A 25205-nucleotide genomic window follows, 5' to 3' on the forward strand; every position below is an offset into this window, starting at 1 on the left:
TAAGCCATCTTTTTCACTCTCCTCTTTCACTTTCATCAAGAGGCTCTTCAATTCCTCTTTGCTTTCTGACATAAGAGTGGTATCATCTGCATATCTGAGGTTATTGATATTTCTCTTGGCAATCTTGATTCCAGCTTGTGCTTCATCTAGCCCATTATGTTGAATGTTATGTATACTCCCATTTCCCTTATAACAGTATAATTCCATTTCCCCTTCCATTCTTTGTGCTGTCATTATTATACATTTTATTTTTGCCTAAGCTATGAACCCAATGTGTTTGTTATTTTTGCTTTATATAATTACTCTCAGAAGAAATGTTAAAATAAAAATACTTTTGTATTTACCCACATATTTTCCATTTCTTGTACTTCTCATTCCTTTGTACAGATCCAAGTCCCCATCTGGTTTTATTTTTCTTCTATCTAAAGAATATTCTTTAACATCACTTACACAGTGGTGCTAAATGGTAAAGCCTCTCAGCTTTTGTTTGTCTTAGTAAGTCTTAATTTCACTTTAAGGTGAAATTTTTAAAGAAGATGCTTGCTGGATACAGAAGTCTATGTTGACAGTATTTTTTTACTCTACAATTTAAAGATGCCGAACCATTGTCTTATGACTTGTATCATTTATGGAATCTGCTCTCATTCTTGGAGAAGGCAATGGCACCCCACTCTAGTACTCTTGTCTGGAAAATCCCATGGATGGAGGAGCCTGGTAGGCTGCAGTCCATGGGGTCGCTAAGTCCGACATGACTAAGCGACTTCACTTTCGCGCATTGGAGAAGGAAATGGCAACCCAGTCCAGTGTTCCTGCCTGGAGAATCCCAGGGACAGGGGAGCCTGGTGAGCTGCCATCTATGGGGTCGCACAGAGTCAGACACTGCTGAAGAGACTTAGCAGCAGCAGCAACAGCTCTCATTCTTCTCTTTATTCCCCTGTACATCATTCGCCTTTTTCCTCTGGCTGATTTTAAGATTTTTCTCTTTATCACTGTCTTTCAGAAACTCAATTTTGATGTGCTCTGATGTGTGTGTGCGTGTGCGTTTATGCTACCTGGGGTTGCTTAAGGTTCTTAGATTTGTGAGTTCATAGTTTTTTTTTTTTAATTAAATTTTGCATTTTTCAGCCATTATTTCTTCATATATCTTTTTGTCTCCTTCTCCTGCCAATAGACACTTTTCTTGGACTCTAATTAACCACTTAATGTGTTAAGTAGTGCACCACTTGATACTATTCCCAGATCACTGAGGTCTTATTTATCTGTTTTATGTTTCAGATTGTGTTGTTTGTATTGATGCATCTTCAAGTTCACTGATCTTTTCTTTTCCCACGTCTAAGCTGCAGTTAGTCCCATCCAGTGTATTTTTCCAATTCAGATATCTTGATTTTCATTTTTAGAAGTTCCATTTGGATCTTTATGTCTTCACTATCTCTCCTGACTATATTCCTATTATTTAAAGATCCTTAAACATGTTGAACATATTTGTAATAGTTATTTCAATGTCTTTGCATCCTAATTACACCATCTCTGTCATTGCTGGGCCTTTTTCTATTGATTATTTTTCTTTTTCTGGTTATGTGGTCTTATTTCCTGATCTTTTGCATGTCTAGTAATTTTTTTGGATGTTGAACATTGGGTTGTTAGGTCATTGAACATCTTTGCTTCCCTATCCTCCTTTTGAAAAAATGTTGGTTTTATCCTGAAAGGTTATATAGTTACATAGGTGTGACCTCTGGGTCTCCTGAACAGTCACTTTGGATGCTGGGTGTCTTGAAGGCATAATCTGAAAGATCCATAGCTTGACCTTGATCTGAAAAATCCTTGGTAAGAGATTCATAAAATCCTCTCTCTGAGACCAAAGAGTTGCTGTGAGGGGATATGGAATTGAGTTTGCCTGCAGTTGCATGGAGGGACCAAACGTGTGGCTGGCTGCTGAGAAACAGAATGCTCCTGTAAAGACAAGTGGCTGTCAGACAGTGGATCATTAATCACAAAGGCAGTAACTCAGTGTGATACTTGATTCTCTCTGTGACAAGGACTTGACAGGTTTCTGGTCTGCCACATGGATGATGCTGAACTCCCTGGTCCCCGTTAGGATACCATGGCACTGAAGACAGCATCTTCTTAGGACCATCAGCCTACAAATAGCAACTCTGAAGCACTGCTACATTTATTGAAGTAGCTATCCCTCATCACATATTTGCTTATATTCCTGAAATGTATAGAAGTTATTACATGGTTTTATGTTGAGAGACTCCTTTCCAGGTCATATTTGAAGAAGCCTATTTTGTTTCACTCATTTGAAAATGCTTTTGGTTACAATTTTTCATCATTGCCCTGTGTTCAGCACAATAGCTGACTTTGAAAATCTCATCATCTGGGGATGATTTAAGAGGAAAGCAAGGGAGATAGCTTGGAACTATTTCAAATCATGTCACCGTATATATTTACTTCTTCCTGAGCTGGGTAAGTAAGTAACTATGGGTTTAACACCAACAGTATCTGTCTTATAAGATGCTTGCTTCTTCCCACATGGATATTCAAGTTGGTGTCTGAGGTTATTAAAATGAAGCTTTAAGTCTGACTGCTCTTGTTATTGTGATTTTTACAGCATTCTTCAACACATTCACCCATTCCGTTAGGTCTTGCCAATCATTAGCTCATAGAAACTATTTCCTCTTCTGTCTCTCTGTTTTTAAGCCCAACTTACCTTGGCTTAGTTTAGTTGTTTTGTTAACCTGTGAAATGTAGGTAAGTTTAATGCCTCCAGCACAGGTTGGTCCAGAAATAGATTTCATGGATATTCACTTACTACAGCAAGCTATCTTTCCTGATATTCACCACGAGGCTCTTCAAAGACTTCCCATTGTTATTTATTTAATGTCTAGGAAGCCACAAATGTGAGCGGACCAATGAGAACAACCAGCAGGTTTACCCTTCTGTGGTCCTGGGTTCTCTGTGCTGTCCCCTGGCTCCAGGCCGTATTTTAACAAATATCCTGTAGAAGCAATAAGAGGTGGGGGCGGCAGGAGGGGAGAACTTCCCTGGTGGTCTAGTGGTTAAGAATCCTCCTGCCAATGCAGGGGACATGGGTTCGATCCCTGGTCTGGGAAGATCCCACATGTTGTAACTGAGACCTTGTGCTGTAGCCACTAAGCCCCCATGCCGCAACCAACTACTGAGCTCGTGTGCTGCAGCTACTGAAGCCTGCAGGCTCCAGAGCCCGGGCTCCCAAGAGAAGCGCTGCAACGAGAAGCCTGTGTTCCCTGACTAGAGGAAGCCCGTATGCAGCAACAAAGAGCCTGGCACTGCAACAGAGACCCACCCAGTCAACCACAAATGACAGATTATTTTTTTGTAAAGAAGCATAGGGAAAACAATATCTCATTACAGTAAACATTAACCTGTGGTAGAGCTGTTGGGAATTCTGTGTGTGGGGTGCCAGGCAATCAGAGTTGACCGTGGTGCTTATGCTTAAGAGTGCAGAAGCCAATTTCCACTGCCGGTAAGAATTTACTATCCAGGGCACAAAGAGAACAACAAATTAAGGAAGTCGTCATGGAACCTGGAGGAAGCAGACAACGTCAAATTCACCCTTTACAGCATGGAATTCAAGTACCGGAGCCAGAGTACTTTACAGAGCTAGCCAACCGCAGGCCAGAGGTTCGGCGGAAAATGCGCATAGGTGAGGTTTAGAGGACAAAGAAGAACCGTACATCTCTTTCCATCAGAACGCTGCAGAAAAGCTCAGCAGACTTCAGGTCTTGTTTCTAAAGCAGCACGTGTGTGTCTTCTCAGCTATTTATCTAGACAGATCAATAGCAACAAACCTGCAGGTGAAGGGATTACTCTGGACGCCTGTAACTTTTTTTCCTATCTCCCTCCAACCACTGAGAAAACTGCCTCATGAGGCCAACCTTGTGTGACTGTCACCCTAGCCTTTGATACCACCACATTTGTCTTTATTCTCCAAAGAGCTCGTTAACATTTCTGTTAGTGAGATGCTAATTGATTACCAACCTTAATTACTAGGTGCCCTGAATGCCGATTCTTCTGTGCCCCTGAGCTGTGAAAAACCCCATGTGTATTTAATGGCTTGAGGCACGCCCTGATCACACCAAATTCCCAGAAAACGTCAAATTTATGCTGCAGGCACCTGGCCCCCTACCCAGGTCACAGATGATTGTCTAGAGCCGTGCACATGGTTCATCGGCCATCACAGGTTGAGCCCATCAGATTCTACTTCTCAGGCTTTTTTAACTCGTGAACTAAGCTGCAGCTTCCCTCAGTGGCAGGAGCAGCCTTGTGTGCCCAAAGAATGAGAGGGAGAGACAGAGGTGAAGAGAGACAAAGGGAAGAAGGGAAAGAAAGAATCACTTACAGAGTGAGGCGGGAAATCTGGAACGATGAGACCATCTCTCCGTGACTCATGAGAGATGCAGCTGGAAACTCTAATTCTTGGCTCTCAGGCCCCAGGCGCGCCTTCCAGGAGGACTGGCCGTACTTCCTGTCCTGTTGGTCTGTGGGATTCTCCTTATCAAACTGACTTAAGTGGTTTTCTGTCCTTACCACCAAACAGCTGGAACAGAACCCAGAATATGTTAGAAAACATTTCTTGCATTTCAGGCGGGACTGAGGCTTGGGCAGTATTTCATATTAATCATAAAACAGCAACTGAAGCTCATAAACATTTGTCATTTGCACTAAAACCCCATACAGAATTGAAATTCACAGATGTGCTCAAATCTCTTCCCTATTACAGACATTGAATCTGTGCCCTCATTAGCCTGCCATCCACAGGGCCTGTGAAGGCCGAGCAGTGTCTTTCAGATGCGTGAAGACCCTCAGTAACCAAGGCACAAAATGGATGTGTCTGGTGGAGAAGAGCCCTTACAAGCCACCTGATGTTTGAGAACTCTCTCCTATCCCATTTGCCACCAGAAGTTATTGGCTCTGTGCTGCTGATAAGCTTCCAGGCCTTCATTTTCCCTGATTTCAGTCATGCACGCCAAGGGGTGCGTCCTTCAGCTTCTGACTTTGACAAACACCTGAGCTGGGCTCCGGCGTACCTGCCACGGCTTTGTGGATTCGGGCTGCTATGCCCTTGTGCCCTGTTTGCCACACCAGCCCCACCCTACCCCGCTGCCTCCTACCTGGGACCTGCCTGGAGGCTCTGCGGAGTCCAGGCTGGGGTCAGGCCTCTTCCACAGCAGAGGGAACATGAGATGTGTATTCTCCAGACATCTTAAGGTTCTGTTCGCTCTTAGGAGTCTGTGACCCCAATAAATAATGTTCTTTCGTGAGCCATATTTGTTTAAGAACCTGTTTCTCGATGGAACTAGATGTCGTTGGTTAATTTTAACTTCACTGCAGATAAAATGTTAGCCATACTTGATTTGACCTCTTATGTCTATTGTGGCCATTTCATAGGTCACTCTGACTTGATGAATATGTTGCTGCTGCTGCTAAGTCACTTCAGTCGTGTCCGACTCTGCGTGACCCCATAGACGGCCTCCTACCAGGCTCCTCTGTCCCTGGGATTCTCCAGGCAAGAACACTGGAGTGGGTTGCCGTTTCCTTCTCCAATGCATGAAAGTGAAAAGTGAAACTGAAGTCGCTCAGTCGTGCCCGACTCTGCTTCTCTCCCCAAGACTCTGTCTAAAAACTTGGTCTCTTCAAGTTTTGGATCAATAAAAAAAGAAGGAAGGAAGGAAGGAAATCATCACACTATGATTCTTTGCTTCTTGAAGAAGGTTAACAGCTGCACGTGGCTTTCGTTACCAACTTGTTGGTTTGCTATTAGTGTGAGCACTGGTCTAGTCATGGTGATGTAAGACCCACACTCCTTCCCACAGGAGCTTAAAATCCAGTAAAGAAAGAAATGTGAAGATTCTTGTTAAGCATAAAGAACTGGAATCAAAAGGTGTTTCTTGCTAATTTCTGCTGAGAGAAGGTAGAAACCCATGGAAGCCTTCTCAAAAAGTAGCAAATGTAACTGGGACTGATGACTGATCCAAGGAGCTCTGCCAAGCAGAGGGTCATGACTCAGAAGAGAGACCCCAGCCCCCACGCACCTCTTCAGTCAGGTGTCCTGAGCAAGGCACACACCGGACAACTCCACACAGTGGCCTTGGTTAGCCCAATAGCAAAACAAAACAAAAGCACCGCCCTCTCATGCTGGCAAAATCCCAAACTCCCAGAGAAATAACATCGGAATATATTGATTCTTGCCCGAAACTCCTGTTTTAGTGTGCTCTATAGACCAGTGCCACATTGCAAGCTCTTTCTGCTTGTCCGCAAGAATGTATACAGGAACTGAGAGCAAGTGTTGAGAAACTCTTATAGCAATCCGATCTCGGTGCAACATTTTACTTTTACAAAAGTGCCCGTCTGCCAAGAATGGGAAATTCAAAAAATGGGTCCATCACCACACTCACCACAGATAGTTTCGCAAGCACTGCTCTGCCACAGTGTTCAAAGAGGAAAAGGCACTTTACTTCCTGCTTTAAAAAGAGAATTGTGTGACATTTCCTCTTCCTGTTCAGTGCGTGGAGTGTCTTCAGTGTGTTTGCATGAAGACAGGGACTCAGGAGGGACAACCAAAAACGCAACTAATAACACAACTGGTCTCATAAGAAGACTGAAGTATCACCTCATCTCTGTTTTTTTTTTTTTAATTTATAGTGTGATATAGTGTGTGTGCTCAGTCATGTCCAACTCTTGCGACCCCATGGACTGTAGCCTGCCAGAGTTAGGGTTAGGGAAAATTAATTTCTCATTTACCATTTTATGACTAAAATTAAACATAGGTCAAATATACACCAGTGCTGAGCTTTCCCTTTAATCATGCTTAATTGCACCTAAGGCTAGCTCCTGATAAGAGAAACACATATTTATCTTATTTAGCTATAAAATATGAATATTTTACAACATTTTCACCAAGTATCACCTCATCTCTGTTTGTTTTTTTTTTTAATTTATAGTGTGATACAGTGTGTGTGCTCAGTCATGTCCAACTCTTGCGACCCCATGGACTGTAGCCTGCCAGGCTCCTCTGTCCATGGGATTTTGCAGGCAAGAGTACTGGATGGAGTGGGTTGCCATTTCCTCCTCCAGGGAATCTTCAAGTAAGTCATAAATGTGTCTACTTAGATTCACACACTGAAAGTTCCAGAATATTTGTGCAGCTTTTTAGGTTTTCACCCCCGTTGTCAGTTTGCACCAAGCCCTTCTCACCACCTAGCCCCGGGGCCCTTCCCTCAAAGCTGGTCCAGCAGAGAGGCCAGCACCCACAGGAAGTCCATGGACATGCTGAGAGGTGGACACAAGCTGAGACTGGCAGGTACATGGGGTGGTTCCCCAGTTGTTCCCCAGGTTCTGTCTTTGGGGATGACGGTGAGAACAGAACATGGGACCAGCGAAGTCTCAAGCTTCTGGGTTTGTCCATATGGACATGTTGATGTATGCTAAGGAGCAATGCAGCCAAGTTGTATGCTGTCCATGAAGCCCCCTAATGTTACTGGTTTGACCTTCACTCCACCTTTTCAAACTCAAGGGTGAGCAAAACAGAACAGTAAAACGCTATACTCATAGTTTTAACCACCAACCTGTATTTGGTTCTGTCTAGATGTTCCATCTGAGGTTTTACAAGTTAGAAGCAAGAAATATTCTTTGTTTACAAAAAGGCTATTTCAGTGGAAACAATATTTCTGTACTTCAGGAATGCTTCTTAGAACACATCCCATGTTCAAATAAGCTGTTGTTGTTGTTTAGCCTCTAAGTCATGTCTGACTCTTCTGTGACCCCATGGACTGTAGCCCATCAGGCTCCTCCATCCATGGGATTTCCCAGGCAAGAATACTGGAGTGGGTTGCCATTTCCTTCTCCAGGGGATCTTCCTGACCCAGGGATCAAACCCGTCTAGCATTTAAAAATGGTGCTAATTTATCTGTAGTTCCTTCTAATTAGTTTGTTACATTCATCACACAACTGAATTAAAAACAAAAACACCCAATACCTCATCCCTTAAAATCTTCTGTTTTGATGTTTTCCCCCAAACACAGTAACTACTGAAGAGTCTTATTATATCTTACTTTCATTATTATCATATTTAAATGTTTTTCACAATTTGGTCTTGCCCCTCTATTTAAAGAATTCTTTTCCTACCCTGCCCCATCCCCCAGCCAGTTAAGGATAAACATCATGGGTTGATAACGTGACAAGCTGCCCATGCCATGCTAAGTTATTTCAGTCGTGTCAGACTCTGTGTGACCCCGTGGACTATAGCCCACCAGGCTCCTCTGTCCATGGGGATTCTCCAGACAAGAATACTGGAGTGGGTTGCCATGCCTTCCTCCAGGGGATCTTCCCGACCCAGAGATCAAACCCAGGTGTCCTGAACTGTGGGCAGATTCTTTACCGACTGAGCCACCAGGGAAGCCCAAGGGTTATGAAAACCCATAGATGCAGGTAAGGGCTGTGGAGATCAAGTACTAAAGGCCGTAAAGATCCTGCTTCATGTGGCTCTCAAGGTATCGCAAAGCCCCTCAGTCTGAGCTCAATACTCTTCAGCTCTTCACCCAGAGGACAAAATGGCAGCAGGCCCAACACTGGCTTATGTGGTACAGGCAGGTGAGTGTCCCCATTACAGACAAATCTAAATGTTAGTTTCATAGACCACAGCATCTAACATACCTCCTTTTTATTTACAGTAAACATATGGAAACATGAGAAAACATTAGCATCAAACATGTTAATAAGTAAGTCATTCTTAGAAGGGGTTTGTAACTTTGAAATAGTATCCCATTAGCCAAGATTTTAAGTTACTCTGTATTTGCCGAAATACAAAACAGGACTAGCAAAGTACCTCCAAAATAAAGACTGCCAAAATAAACTGGAAAAGTATTCCCAAAATAGAGACGACCAGAAGTTAGTGAGCCTGAGTGTTAGTTGTCTACGGTTGCTGTAACACGCACCACAAACTTAGCAACTTAACACGTTTATCATCTCACAGGTCTCTAGGTTAGAGGCCTGACACAGGTTCCACGGGGCTAAAATCAAAGTGTTGGCAGGGCCTCGTTGCTGCCTGAGGCTCTGGGGGAGAACGTGTTCTCTGGCCTTTTCTAGCTTCCAGAGGCCGCCCACGGTCTTCGGCTTGTGGCTCCTTCATGTAACTGCAGTAACGTCCTCCTTGTAGCTGCTGCAATGAACAAAACCGGCTGCCTTGCCTCTGTCTCTCATTGTTCATCGCTTCCTCCTATCTGCCCCCTGACTGATCCTCTCCCAAGTCCCCTCTTCTACTTTAAGGACCCTTGTGATTACGCTGGGCCCACCTGGAGAATCCAGACCACTCTCTCTATTTCAAAGTTAGTGGATTAGTACCTTAGCTCCACCTGTGACCTTATTCTCCTTTGCCGTTTAACCCAACCTATTCACAGGTTCCCGGGATTAGAATACAGATATGGGGGCGGGGGGGGGGGGGGGCGGGGCGGGCATGAGTTCTACCTACGCACATTAAATACACATGTAAATACACATTAAATACACCAGTTTAATAATTTTGTGACAGTTCAATAACTGTCATTGAGTTGCCTTAATTTGTAGAATGTATCTTTTTGGTCTATGTAAAACAAACTGACCAGATGCAACAGTTTAAAAAAATAAGTAAAAAGATATAAAACAAATTGTACAACATTACAAAGTAGTGGCTATGTGTATGTATGTGTTTAGATGTGTATATATAAAACTATACATGTATACATGCATGTGAGTATAAACACACACACATGCACAATTTTAAAGTTAATCAAAGGGTTCTGGAAAATCAATATACCACAGAGATTCTTGGGAAGGTAATGCTTATAAAATAAGGCCATGTTTATGAAGATCCCAAATCAGTCAAAGACAAGATTCCTAATGAAGAACATAAAGATTATAGCCAGAAATTCTTTCCCTTTAGTCCTTTTCCCATAGTCCTTCTCTTCTCACTTTTTTCCTGTTGTTGTTCTCTTTCAAACTAAATGTGCCCTACTGTGTGTGAAGTGACCAGAGTCTTCACAAACAAGGGCAAGCCACCAGCCCACAAACCCGTTAGTGCAGCTGCGCTGGAGGAAACTGTGAAAACAGAGGAAAGGCGCCGTGGGGTCCCCTGTCCAGGGTTCCTGTGCTCCTGAGAGGGGGGTCCCGACTCCTTCCCCGGCAGCAATGCTAGCTTTGGTTTTCTAGAAACAGTACTTGCAAGGGTGACTTCTGTCACTGGCGAGAGCTGGTGTCCAGTCCAGCCTGACTTAAAAGACAGGAATGTGGTAGTGGCGGTCGTTCTCGGTCAGCAGGGAGATCTCCGGCCACTCCCTGAGCGACTCCTCTGGGTAGCAGACTTCAAAGTCTCTGGAGTTAAACTTGAACAGTCTGAACACTTTTATCTTTACTTCCAGGGAGTATCCGAGTATAAACATATCAATCTGTGGGAGGAGATGAAAGAAAGGTCACGGGTGCACATTCCCAAATGCCCGCCTCCCCTCTCCAGCGGAGGGAGAGTGTTCTGAAGCTCGTGAGATGATGGGCTCGTGGCCAGACCCACATGTGAACCGTGTGTGGGTGTGGAACTGGGGACAGACATGGAAGACGTCTGCATGGAAGGCAGGGGACAAACAGAGAAAGGTCTCTGTAGGGGAATCACAGGGCAAGCTGTTTGGAAAAAATATAAAGGAATGCTTGTAATAAGAGTTATCCTGCTTTCCAATTTTTTTTAAAAAATCATTTTAAATGGATTAATTTTTCTTAAAATGTCAGGTAATTTTGAGTACCTCCTAGGAAAGCAAAGTAAAACAAAGCCCCTTTGCTATGGGCATAGAAAAGCATTGTCTGGACTTTCAAAGTTTCAATAACGTCTGTTTACCTGCACTAAGTAACCACATGCTTTCCCAAATGTTATCTCAGTTTGCAGCTGGACTTCCTGCCAGGTAACCTCTATAGTGGGAGAGTCTGCTCCCACCTGAGAGGCAGCGTGAAGGTCAGACAGGTGCCCGGCTCGCTGGCCACCGAGCTGTGAAGACACAGCAGCTGGCATAGGGCAGGAAGGCTTGTATCACTCTTTCTGACTGGAGGGCAGTAATACCCACCCACCACCTCTTTGCAGGATTCCCAGGTGGCTCAGTGGTAAAGAATCGCCTGCCAATGCAGAAGACCCAGGTTCGATCCCTGGTCCAGGAAGATTCCCTGCAGGAGGCAATGGCTACCCTCTCCAGTATTCTTGCCTGGAGAAGTCCATGGACAGAGGAGCCTCGTGAGCCACAATCCATGGGGTCGCACAGAGTCAGACGTGACTGAAGCGACTCAGCATGCATGCCACTCTTTGCAGCTGGTTTTATCACTGCTGACAGTAAACTGCAATCACCTACATGCTGAAGTATTGCCAGCATTGTCCCTCATCAGACACACGATTCTTCTGCCCCGTTTACCTGCTCCAGTCCACATGTGTCACCAACAGAATTCAGGTGATTCATCATGAAGCTCAAGGGGTCAGATGAGGTTTCCCGGGTAAACAGGAGTCGAAAAAGACTGGGGATGACCTTTTTGGTCTTCATTTGTTCATAAACCTCGGTGACTTGATAGAGCATGATGAACTTCAGGGCCTCGTAAAGTTTACATTCCAGGAGAGCGTCAGAAAAAAGGATGTTGCACATACTTCCTCTCTTGTGATAATCTTTAATTCCACTAAATTCAGTCCACTAGAAACACAGATGTTAAGTGAAACTTAAAAAGGAAAGGTCAATCACACACCATTGCATAATCTTTAAAGTACTTGTAAAACAAACCAGGGATTAATGAGGGGACCCATTAACTTTTCATTTCATATATTTTGACACTGACTGTTGTAACCCTAAGTATTGATTACTTTTACAACAACAAAGTAGTTTAGATATTTTTTCAAAAATACACTGCCTCCTAGGTAGAATACTAAAGAAATCAGCCTCCTAAAGCTACCTCTAAGGATGCTGGATTACACAAAGGATAGTCCAGTGACAAAGAGTACTAATTAGCATTCTTCACCACTAGCATTCTTCACCACTTCACCACTGGAATATAAAGCAATCTATGGGTATTTGCTCATTAAATCCTCATAATAACGGTACAGGGTTGAGACTACTCATTTTATTAGTTTTACAGATCAGAAAGCCGTGGCACTGAAATGGCATTTCCCAAGGAGGACTCATTTCAACAATCTAAAATCTGTGTCTAGTAAAAAGCAGGAAAAACTCTTAGTCAAATGACAATATCTGTGCTGTCCCTGAGTTACTAACAGGGTGCATTCCAAAGGGCATCTCCCACTGTCTTGTCTGGACCTCACACCACATTTTTCTAGAAAAACAGAAGTGTGATTGTTAAGGTTGGTTGGCTAGTTAGCCACAACTGGCCTAACAGCCGTGTAGAACAACATTGCTCTCGATCATTACTTGGGAGGAGAACGAAGAGCAGGAAAGGAAATGGTCAGTTACTAGATGAGTGTTTCTGCCTGCACCTCCTTCTCACGGGACACACAGCGACATGCCTGACACAAGAGGCAAGTGGCTGCGTGTGGGATGCACGCTTTTATTCTTCATCTTTTTCCCCTGGAGACTCACCTGTGTTTTCAGTAATTCCACACATTTCCGTAATTTTCCAAACACATTGGAACCCGTATACTTCTCAGGACCAAAACTGTACTGCTGGATCCAATTACAACCTTGCGAAAAGAGCAGTTTTTCAGGAAGCTTGAAAAGGAAGTAGATGCCAACAGTGGTCAGTATCTCAGCGTGTCTGACACACAGCTCGGAATATGGCACAGCAGGTAATCTTATCTCATTCAGAATTCATCAGTGTAAAAGATTGTAATGGCAGTTAAGTAAAACATAGTCTCTTTTTAGATTTGTGGATTGATTTGGATCACCTTCTTGATTCACAGTTTCACAACAGATGAAAATGTGAATGAACACTATGTCTACAGAAACAATCTTTTTACATAAAACACTTCCCAGACTTCCTAGGTATATCCACTTAGAAATTATGTTTAACCAAACAGCATTAGAGTAATTGGCCAACCCACTACATCAGGGAACACATGGATTATAGAAGGATGCTTTCTGTGGTTCAAACCTAGCTCTTCACTGGTCTGCTGAGAGGTTACTCAACCAGCGCTAGTTTTGTTACCTCTTAGCGCATCCTCCACCGTAAATGAAGGACAATCCTATCCATTTTTCAGGATTAAATATGATCATGGCATGCATAAGAATCTGATCCATTGTGGGTATCTGATCCATCTTCCACCCCGCTGAGCTTGTGGAACCCAGGGTCTTGGCTATGCTCTCTGTCCTCAGCAACTAGCAACAGGGCTGGCACAAGCATACACTTGACAACTGTTACGTTAAACTAAACCACCAATAAAACAACTCTAAATAAAAGGTGTTATGGAAATGTGGAGTTATACATATGCATATACTTTATATTTCTTTGCTTCTCCATCCTTAAATGTGCATCTGTGGTTAGGCATATCGTTGTTGTCATTCAGTTGCTAAGTCACGTCTGACTCTTTGTGACCCCATGGACTGCAGCACACCAGGTTTCCCTGTCCTACACTATCTCCTAGAGTTTGCTCACACTTATGTAATAGGCATATTACATTAAAAAATATTAAGGTTATTTATCAAGAATATATTGCCTGGCACTGTCAAGAAAATGAAAAAAAAAAAGGCACTGGCTGGGTGAAAATCTTTGCAAATGATGTATCTGATAAAGCACTTGTATTCAGAATATATAAAGAACCCTCAAAACTCAATTTAAAAAATTGGGCAAAGGATTTGAACTAAGACTTCTCCAAGGAGGCAATGTGGGTGGCAAATTAGCACCTGAAAAGATGTTCAATATCACTACCAGTTAGAGGAATGCAAACCAAAAGCAGTGATACAAATGCATGCTTATTAGAATGGCTAAAAAGCAAACAAAAAATCTGAGAATGTAGCACAACTGGAACTCACATGTTATTGGTGGGAAGGCAAAATGGCAGAGACACTTAGGAAAAGACTTGGCAGGTTCTTACAAAGCTAAAGAAAAACCTATCATGTGACCCAGCAATCTCATTCCTAAGTATTTACCCAAAAGGAATGAAAACTTACATTCATACAAAATCCTGAATTGGAATATTTGTAACAGTTTTATTCATAACTGTTAAAAACTGGAAGCAATCCACATATCCTTCAACTTAAGCATGAATGGATAAACAAGGTGTCTTCTATTCATATGAAGGAACACCACTCAACAATAAAAGCACTGAACTACAAATCCATGGAACAACACAGATGATCTGCAAATGCATTATGCTAAGTGAAAAGGGCAGATTCAAAAGTCTACACAATGGGGCATTCCATTTCTCTGACCTTCTGGAAAAGGCAAAACTAAAGGGACAGAAAACATTATCAGTGGATGCCTAGGGTGAGAGACGGATTGACCAAAAAAGGATATGAGGGCATCTTTGGGATGGAGCTTACACACTGTGCTTATCAATGCTCAAATAGCCAGAGCAGAAAAGTGGATTAAAGGACCACTTTACTTAGAAAAGACAGACGCCCTTCTCAAGAAAAAATGCTGGCATTACAAACAAAATTGAGTACGACTGAGATGATTTCTTTGCAAACTGGCATGAGAGACAGAGGACTGAGCTAAAGGACCTTCAATCCCCTGACACCTTGTGTACAATACAAACCACCCGCAGAAGACCCCGGACTCTGTGTTGCAGTTCCCATCAGCATGACTTTTGCCAAATTTCCAGCGTTAGGACCTAACGTACCTTCACGATATCTTTTTCTTTCATCCAGGATGGGAAAGCGAGGCCCCGGCTGAAGATCTGAAACAGCACCGACCTCAGGGCATCGTAGTTGTCTCTCCTGACTTGTCGAACACATTTAATATGCCGCCGCCAAAACAGCTCCTCGTAAGCCTATTGGCACCAGAGGAAAAAGCCATTCTTAATTCCACTGGACAAGAGACTAAAGGAAGCTAATTCATGGCATCTTTAGCAAGGCGCTACTCCCAAATAAAGCGGACAACAGAAACAGAACCAGTATGGGTTATGGATGCGACCACGTGTAATTTTCAAGTGACCTGTGTGTGTACAGAGTCCATGGGACGCTATTTTAGTTGATAACTTCCTGGAAGCCCAGAGTCAGGAAATGTCATTGCGGGGAGAGGATGGCTACAACCTGACTGCAGTGAAAACTACTATATGTACTTTTAAGTCCATGCTAAAGAGTAATCGAAAAGTACTTCTTTTTCCTTTTTGACTTTTTTTGGTTTTTGCTAGTGACAAGGTTGGACAACACAGCTGGGGATATTTACCAAGACTGGTCTGATGGAAAGTTCTAAAAAAATCCTCAAAATATTTTATGTCAAGGTGCCTGATCCCTTCAAGGACAGAAGTCTCTAATGCATGTGCAGATTAAAAATATATCTTTATTTGGTTGCACCGGCTCTTAGTTGCAGCATGTGGGATCTTTAGTTGTGGCGTGTGGGAGCTAGTTCCCTGACCATGGATTGAACCCAGGCCTCCTGCACTGGGAGTCTTAGCCACTGGACCACCAGGGAAGCCCCTTGCAGATGTTTTAATAGCCCTGGCCAGGAGAGAGCTGAAAAGGGTACGATGCTCAAGTGTTCTGAAGTTACAGGCCTAATTTACCCAAGTCCTCGAAGGCCCCAGCGCTAAGTGAAAGGCCTGAAGGTGATGCCTAGCGGCTGTTTGGCTTTTAACGGCAGCCACAGTTGTTTCTGGCTCCATATTTGGTAAAGCACAGTGGAATGCGAGTTTCCTGATTTTTACACACTAAGTCTCCATCCACCACGACCGGAATAAACAGACACACACCTTCCTCATCAGCTTGGCATGGGGTGTCTCTCCTTTCCACTCTCTTGCACAATAACTGAGTAAATCAACTTCCGCCTCCACGCTGAGGTTTCCTGAACCAAATTGAAAATACATGATGGTGAATTTTCCCTTCCCTTTCCCTTCTGGAATCCTCTCTTAAAACAAGGAAACACAGGCATGAACATATTTACTTTTGAATCTTCTCTGCAGATATCCAATCCACCTAAAAGATAAATGGAAATAATAACATCAAAATTCTATTTTGAACAGCAAGGGCATTTTTGAAATTTAAAGATGACAGAGCCACATACCATTTCAGCTGGTGCCCTAAATGCATATGCAGCCTTCTGAAGTAGCTGAGGATGGCTGCCAGAAGTGAAACTGCCAAGGTCACTGACCCCTTCACCACTCTCCACGCGGTATCTAAGGCTTGGCTGGTGACTAGTGTCCAGGAGTGAACTTGGTCATTTCCTACAAAAAAGTAATAATAATACTGTAGCACACAGGTAACTATATTCAACAACCTGGAATAAACCATAATGGAAAAGAATATAGAAAAGTATGTATATATGTGTATAACTGACTCACTTTGCTGTACAGCAGAAATTAACACTGTAAATCAACTAGACTTCAATAAAAAAATAATCATGAAGTACAATTACACAAGCCTGCTTTATTTAAGGAGAAGAAAATACACTGGATAATTTTACCTGTAAAGAGTCATCATTGATTTAGATAGACATTTTTAGAGCATTTAAAAATTCAGTCTAAATATTGAATAATCAGTGTCATACATATCTTTGTCCTACATAATTCAAGAGGAATAGGGAACATAAAGAGCATGGGTTTCAGAATCCCTCAAAGCTGAATATAAAACCCATCTTCCCCTGCTTATTCAGCTGTGTGACGGTGGGATCCTTCACTTCTATGACCCTAGACTCCAATCCCAAAGAAAGGCAATGCCAAAGAATGCTCAAACTATTGCACAATTGCACTCATCTCACACGCTAGTAAAGTGATGCTTAAAATTCTGCAAGCCAGGCTTCAGTAATACATGAACCATGAACTTCAAGATGTTCAAGCTGGTTTTAGAAAAGGCAGAGGAACCAGAGGGCAAATTGCCAACGTTTGCTAGATCATGGAAAAAGCAAGAGAGTTCCAGAAAAACATCTATTTCTGCTTTATTGACTATGCCAAAGCCTTTGACTGTGTGGATCACAATAAACTGTGGAAAATTCTGAGAGAGATGGGAATACCAGACCATCTGATCTGCCTCTTGAGAAATCTATATGCAGGTCAGGAAGCAACAGTTAGAACTGGACATGGAACAACAGACTGGTTCCAAGTAGGAAAAGGAGTACGTCAAGGCTGTATATTGTCACCCTGCTTATTTAACTTCTATGCAGAGTACATCATGAGAAACCCTGGGCTGGAAGAAGCACAAGGTGGAATCAAGATTGCCGGGAGAAATATCAAGAACCTCAGATATGCAGATGACACCACCCTCACGGCAGAAAGTGAAGAGGAACTAAAAAGCCTCTTGATAAAGGTGAAAGAGGAGAGTGAAAAAGTTGGCTTAAAGCTCAACGTTCAGAAAATGAAGATCATGGCAACTGGTCCCATCACTTCATGGGAAATAGATGGGGTAACAGTGGAAACAGGGTCAGACTTTATTTTTGGGGGCTCCAAAATCACTGCAGATGGTGATTGCAGCCATGAAATTAAAAGACGCTTACTCCTTGGAAGCAAAGTTATGACCAACCTAGATAGCATATTCAAAAGCAGAGACATTACTTTGCCAACAAAGGTCCATCTAGTCAAGGCTATGGTTTTTCCAGTGGTCATGTATGGATGTGAGAGTTGGACTGTGAAGAAAGCTGAGTGCCGAAGAATTGATGCTTTTGAAATGTGGTGTTGGAGAAGACTCTTGAGAGTCCCTTGGACTGCAAGGAGATCCAACCAGTCCATTCTAAATGAGATCAGTCCTGGGTGTTCTTTGGAAGGAATGATGCTAAAGCTGAAACTCCAATACTTTGGCCACCTCATGTGAAGAGTTGACTCATTGGAAAAGACTCTGATGCTGGGAGGGATTGAGGGCAGGAGGAGAAGGGGACAACAGAGGATGAGATAGCTGGATGGCATCACTGACTTGATGGACGTGATTTTGAGTGAACTCCGGGAGTTGGTGATGGACAGGGAGGCCTGGCGTGCTGCAATTCATGGGGTTGCAAAGAGTTGGACACGACTGAGTGACTGAACTGAACTGTCCTGACTATAAAATGAGAGTCAAAATACTGACCTCGCTGGACAACGAGGGAATGAAATTAGTTAAGAACCAGCCCAGTGCACCTCACCCTATGTAGAAGATCTGTTAAATCCAAGAATGATCAAGAGGGTCTGCTCAGCACCCAGCCCTAACCCTGGGGACCTCAGGCCATGCCACCCCGACCCTGCCTATGCTGATACTCCTCGGTCATGACGGGCCATGACACAGGGCATCACCTGAACAAGGACAAGGCTCAGACTGCAGGCACGGAGAGAGACATCATTTCCAGAAAGGGGGCCACTTAGAAGAGATGTGCATGGACCTAGGTATGCAGCTTACAGGGTCCACTACGATTCCTCATGTGACCAGAGGGATAATTCATTGGCCGAGAGAGCTCAAACTGGGAACTTGCAATATTTTACTATCTGCAACATATTCCTAATTGTAATATGTTCGAAAATGTAAAATGCCGAAGTACAAATGAGGAAGAGAACTTTTGAACAGTCGCCAAATATGCTGGGGTTCATTGTGAAGCAGTTCCCTCCCTTAGTAAAAAAAAAAAAAAGTCTAATGATTAACTGGAGTCAAAGCCTCACAGATTTGGAATTTACAATTTTAATCATAAGCAATAAAGTTGATATGCATTCTCTAGAAGGAAATATATATACTCTCAATAAAGAAAGGATATATCACATACCCTTTAAGATGTTTCCCCCATGCTAACATCTTAAAAAACTATGGACAAGTACATTTTCAAGAGCAGGTGCGTATCTGTTCAGAACAATTGATTAGCTGCTAATTATATATTTACTCTTGCCTAGACATTTATGAAAAATTTTAATGAATTGTTTCAAAATGTAAGCTGTAATGCATTTGCACCTATAAGGTAAGATTTTTACTACAAAGTCTATGGTATTCCTCTGAAAGGATGTGTAACATCACAGTAAAAAGGCAGATCATCGTATGTGCACATAGTCACTGACTGGTTGATGAGCATTTGGATTGTTTCTGCATTTTTCTCTCTTACAAACATTCCCCTCCACCAGTCCTGTGGACTCATGGTGTCTTTCAGGATAATTTCTAGAAGAGGGAACTCTGGGTCCAGATATGTGCACACTTTCAGCTGTGACAGATGTTGCCAGAATGCCTCCCGAAGCAAACCGTCAGTTACCACTCCCACCACACAGATGAGCCTAGTTTCCCTAAAGCCCAGGACTGGTGATGCTTTTCTCACGGTAACACAGTCACCTTTCTTCTTCCATGAGGAGCCTTTTAGAGCAGTGGTCCCCAACCTTTTTGACACCAGGTTTCATGGAGGAATTTGTTTCCACAGACTAGGGAGGGGGAATGGTTTGGGGATGATTCAAGCACATTTACTGTGCACTGTATTTCTGTTGTTACGTCAGCTCCACCTCAGATCCTCAGGCATTAAACCCTGGAGGTTGGGAACCCCTACAGAGCATCTGCCTACATCCCACTGGGTTGTCCTGGTTTTCTGTGGACATGGAGTGCTTGCAGGCCCTGGCCGGGGCCTCCATTGGGCACGGCTCTCATTGGTCACAGACTCCAACCAACATTCTTAAAAGGTACTGCCCTGCCCCTTGGGGCATTTGAGACCCCTGAAATGGGGGTTTCTCCTGAGCCTGAGCCCTCTCAGAAGCTGCCAGGGCCACCATGGGGACCCACCGCAGACTATGGTCTCCTCACATCCACATCTGCACCCACATGCATGGACTTCCCTAGCCTCCTGCCCTAATCCTCAAAATTAAACTCGGTCTCCAAACTTGGAGAAAGGACGATCTGATCAACTTATCAGAAAAAATCATGTGAGGGCTAAACAGTCCCTTCTCGGGAAAAATGGGAACAGCAGCCTAAAGTCCTTGTATTCACTCGGCCCAGGGCACCCACAGGTGTCAGTCAATAACTCAGACAAAGGAGGGCCAGGGAGTGGACCGTGGGCGCTGCTGTGGGTACCAGCAGGACTTGAGCCTGCAGTTCAGAGACGACTGGAGGTGTTCATGCAACTTCATATGCAAACATTATCAGGAGTGTGGCTTCTCAGTGAAAGGAGAGGAGACACAATGTTTTAGCAGGAAAAAGTATGATTTTTAATTAAATTATTTAAAAGAGCTACAATTTGAGCTTTGTGTCGGACTCTGTGGCAAGTGTTTTATACGAATTGTCTCATTTGCTCCTGCCCTGGTCCTGTCATACATGGGGTGGGGGACTCCATGCTCCCAAGTGTCTGTTCCTTAACCCCGGTGGGCAGGGCAGGATCCCCCAGTGCCAGGATGCAGGGAGCGCTGTTACCATTACCCTGGTAACACAGAGCCCTCTCTTGGAGCTGCTGGATGATTGAAGGAAATACTGAGGTCGCGGTCAGGGGCACAGGAAGTACCCAGCCCATGTTCATTATTATTTTAACACCTGAGGACACTTCGAGGGAGAGAAAGATTAAATAACCCTCAAAGCTGGAGTCCAACCCCGGGCAAGGTCATGCTGGATGCCATATCGCTCCCCTACTTGCCTCTGAAGGACAGAGCTGAGTGGACCCTTAATCAGCTCTGCTACAGCAAGTGGAAAATACTCTTTAAAAAGAAAATAATAAAAAAATTATCCTGTAACAGGATTATAACTCCAAATGACGGACACAGAGAAGAACAACACAAGTGAGGCGCTGAGCAGAAGACTATCATGATCACAGCTTTGATGATCTCGTGAGTCAGATCTCATTTCCCCAAAAGCAGCTGAGAGGGGATAAGATCTTCCCTGTCAGACTCTGCCTGGGATCCCCCTGGGCCAGCCAGACAGACGGAAGTCAGCACCCGCCCGCCCCACTTCCCCTCCACTACCCGGCACCCTCCCGAACGAGCTAGCCTTCGGGGGGAGCCCCCTGGGCTAACAGGAAAAGAAGTTCCACCATCAGGGAGTCAGTCTTTCAACATAATCAACAAAGGAGGGAGAACGAGGGTCAGAAACAAGGGGAACTGGGGGGTGGGGGGTGGTTCTGGCAGTGAAGAAAAGTGCTACAGGGAATTATGGATTTGATCCTTTTTAAGGCTCATCAAGAGATAAAAATGAGATTTCTTTTTAACACTTTTGGGCTGGACCACCTGGGTGGTGGCTGAAAATGAGGCAATATATAAAGCACAGAACATTTCTGTGATGCGGGAAAGTGGGTGAACTAGGTCTCACACATTCCCCACAACCCCATCCCCAGCATTACCATCTGCAGAGACCCCATTTCTCCCACCACCACCACCACACACACACACACACACATATGCCCGAAAGGAATACCCAGGGAGCTGCAATCTCCTTGGGTGATGATACCAGAGCCTCCTGCAGCCCAGAGTGTGTCCATCTTGACACTAGCATCCCACCTGTGACCGACGAGACCACTGACTACGACTGAAAAAATGAAAAGCTCCTGGATTTTTTTTGTGTGGTAAAATTCTACTTAGAATTTTTTCTTTCCATTCGCTAAAATGTACCAAAACTGAAATAATTCAAACAGGAAACCAAAAAGAAAAAAAACAAACCTGAAAACAAAACTTAAAAAGACACAGAAGAGCCGGAAACTTGAGTGATGACACTGATAGCACTTTTGCCCTGAGGTTCAGGCTTACTCTCCTGGAGACCCCAGGGTCTGGCTGGCCTCCTGGCTGTGGTGGTGATGGGGCTGAGCCGGCCCTCCAGTCCTCCACCCCGTCCACTCCCCCCAGGTCACCCCAGGGCGTTACTCCCCCCACCCTCAGCTCCTCTGCCCCGCTGGGCCCGGCCCACTGACATGCTCCTGAAGCAGAGGCAGCAGATCAAGGGCTACAGAGCGGGCCTGGGGGCTGGGAGGTGGAAGCTAGGCCTGAGCTACAAGACAGAAAAGGCAGTTTAATTTAGATGTTTGGGACAGATCACATGGTAAGATCACCTTGTTAAAAACTTCAAAGTCCTGCCTTACAGCCAACCTAACTCTGCTCCTTGGATGGCATTATTAACTCAATGGACACGAATCTGAGCAAACTCCAGGAGACAGTGAACGGCAGGGAAGCCTGGTGTTGCAGTCCACAAGGGAGCAAAGAGTCAGACAACGACTGAGCGACCGAACAACAGCAGCCCTTGGAACTCTGCTCAATGTGATGTGGCAGCCTGGATGGGAAGAGAGTTCAGGGGAGAACGGATACTTGTTTATGTATGGCTGAGTCCCTTCGCTATTCACTCGAAACTATCACGACATTGTTAATTGGCTATACTCCGTCCATTTAACCCAGAAAGCCGGGAGGAACCAAAGAACCTCTTGATGAAAGTGAAAGAGGAGAGTGGAAAAAGCTGGCTTAAAACTCAATATTCAGAAAACAAAGATCATGGCACCCAGTCCCATCACTTCATGGCAAATAGATGTGGGAAAAAAGGAAACAGTGGCAGATTTCATTTTCTTGGGCTCCAAAATCACTGAAGATGGTGACTGCAGCCATAAAATTAAAAAACACTTGCTCCTTGGAAGAAGAGCTATGACAAACCTAGACAGTGTATTAAAAAGCAGAGACATTACTTTGCTGACAAAGGTCCATCTAGTCAAAGCTATGGTTTTTCCAGTAGTCATGTATGGATGTGAGAGTTGAACCATAAAGAAAGCTGAGCACTGAAGAATTGTTGCTTTTGAACTGTGGTGTTAGAGAAGACTCTTGAGAGTTCCTTGGACTGCAAGGAGATCCAACCAGTCCATCGTAAAGGAAATAAGTCCTGAACATTCATTGGAAGGACTGATGTTGAAGCTGAAGCTCCAATCCTTTGGCCACCTGATGTGAAGAATGGACTCACTAGAAAAGACCCTGATGCTGGGAAAGATTGAGGGCAGGAGGAGAAGGGGATGACAGAGGATGAGATGATTGGATGGCATCACTGACTCGATGGACATGAATTTGAGTACGTTCCGGGAGTTGGTGATGGACAGGGAGGCCTGGCGTGCTGCTGTCCATTTGGGTTGCAAAGAGTTGGACACGACTGAGCGACTGAACTGAACTGATACCCCAATAAAAATAATTTTTAAAAGCCCTGAAACTTCAAGGTCAAAAATACTTTTAAACTTAAAAAATAACAACAGCTATTTCTATCAGCTTCAAGGCCATATTCTGGTTAATTAGCAGGAGATTGGCCAAGAGAGACTGATAGATTAGGAAGCAAGCAGGGAGAGGGGGTAGGAAAGGCCCCCCGCCCCAGGACATCCCTGCAGGCTCTCTGTAGCAGGGCCGGTGGAGGGGTGAGGGTGCTGTAGAGAGGAGTCAACTGAGGCCATGCGGTTCAGTGGACAGGGAGGGGCCCCAGAAGTCCCCCTCTCCTGCCCCTCATCCCTTGCTTATTCTACTTCCCACCCTGGGCTGGGAGCTGGACTGGCAGGCAGTGAAGTGAAAAGACACAGTCTCTGGCTCCAGGGAGTTCAGGGTCCAGTGGCACGATGCTCTGCTGCTGGGAAAGGTTACTTGTCAGTTTGTCTAGGCCCCCAGCTTATACATCCTGGTGTCAGGTCCCCGCCAGGACTCAGAATAACAGAGTCCTCATGCTGTCTGCCCCGGTGGGTCGCCTCTCTCAGAGCTAAGTTCTGAGACACAAAGCAAAATGTGGTTTGTTTGTCCAAAGGAATAAATGAAGCTATGTGGAAACAGAATGATAAACACACAGAACAAATCTTGTTAGGTCATCAAGGTTTCTGAATAGTCTGGAGCCCTAGAAGACTGCTGGAGATGTTCAGAACGTCAGCACAGCGGGGTGACAGCCTGGGTTTGTAACAACCAGCACGGCCTCAGGCTCATGCAAAACCACAGGTTATTTGGTTGTTTCTGTGTCAGTTATGGGGGAAGATAGAACAAATATCCTCTTCACAAATCTTGGAAATGGTGAGGTCCAAAGACTTTCTACACTTTTGGATTTCAGGCATTAATCCTGCTTAAGAAACAAGTCTTCCACTTAGTAAAGTTCTATAACCAACGACGACAAGATCAGTATCACTGAGGAAGAGAACCACCAAAGCGCAAGCTTTTTATCTTGAAAGTTGTGACCAATGAGTCACAGGACTGTAGCCCTATGAGACAACTGACTTCATGCTAGGCGCACAGTCCATATCCCACAGGACTTCGCACGTCTACCCCAGGCTCCTTCCTGCCAACCCAGAGTTCAACAAATGCAGCAGGAAACGCTCCTTGCCAATACCAAGAGGACTGTTCAGTTCAGTTCAGTCGCTCAGTTGTGTCCAACTCTTTGCGACCCCATGAATTGCAGCACGCCAGGCCTCCCTGTCCATCATCAACTCCCGGAGTTCACCCAAACTCATGTCCATCGAGTCAGTGATGCCATCCAACCATCTCATCCTCTGTCATCCCCTTCTCCTCCTGCCCCCAATCCCTCCCAGCATCAGAGTCTTTTCCAATGAGTCAACTCTTTGCATGAGGTGGCCAAAGTATTGGAGTTTCAGCTTCAGCATCAGTCCTTCCAATGAATATTCAGGACTGATCTCCTTTAGAATGGACTGGAGGGACTCTCAAGAGTCCTCCAAAACCACAGTTTAAAAGCATCAATTTTTCAGTGCTCAGCTTTCTTCACAGTCCAACTCTCACATCCATACATGACCACTGGAAAAACCATAGCCTTGACTAGATGGACCTTTGTTGGCAAAGTAATGTCTGTGCTTTTGAAAATGCTATCTAGGTTGGTCATAACTTTCCTTACAAGGAGTAAGCATCTTTTAATTTCATGGCTGCAATCACCATCTGCGGTGATTTTGGAGCCCCCCAAAATAAAATCTGACATAACACTGTTTCCACTGTTTCCCCATCTATTTCCCATGAAGTGATGGGACCAGATGCCATGATCTTAGTTTTCTGAATGTTGAGCTTTAAGCCAACTTTTCCACCCTTCTCTTTCACTTTGATCAAGAGGCTTTTTAGTTCCTCACTTTCTGTCATCTGCATATCTGAGGTTCTTGATATTTCTCCCGGCAATCTTGATTCCAGCTTGTGCTTCTTTCAGCCCAGGGTTTCTCATGATGTGCTCTGC

At 44.2% G+C, this 25205-nt stretch overlaps 1 protein-coding gene across 2 annotated transcripts in view; it reads right to left on the bottom strand.

Annotated features, from left to right (window-relative positions):
- Positions 1 to 7590: 7590 nt before the first annotated feature.
- Positions 7591 to 25205, bottom strand: part of OTULINL (OTU deubiquitinase with linear linkage specificity like) — a 31049-nt gene continuing 13434 nt past the window's right edge. The window contains exons 3-9 of one of the 2 annotated variants that reach the window (XM_010816847.4): positions 16204 to 16363; positions 16084 to 16115; positions 15893 to 15984; positions 14822 to 14971; positions 12624 to 12752; positions 11460 to 11729; positions 7591 to 10460 (exon numbers count right to left, since the gene is read on the bottom strand). In XM_010816847.4, the coding sequence (XP_010815149.1) occupies positions 10287 to 10460; positions 11460 to 11729; positions 12624 to 12752; positions 14822 to 14971; positions 15893 to 15984; positions 16084 to 16115; positions 16204 to 16229 (873 nt within the window). In that variant the 5' untranslated portion in view covers positions 16230 to 16363 and the 3' untranslated portion in view covers positions 7591 to 10286. 2 annotated transcript variants of the gene reach the window in all.

The sequence above is a fragment of the Bos taurus genome, chromosome 20 (assembly GCF_002263795.3).
Source record: "Bos taurus isolate L1 Dominette 01449 registration number 42190680 breed Hereford chromosome 20, ARS-UCD2.0, whole genome shotgun sequence".
Lineage (NCBI taxonomy): Eukaryota > Metazoa > Chordata > Mammalia > Artiodactyla > Bovidae > Bos > Bos taurus.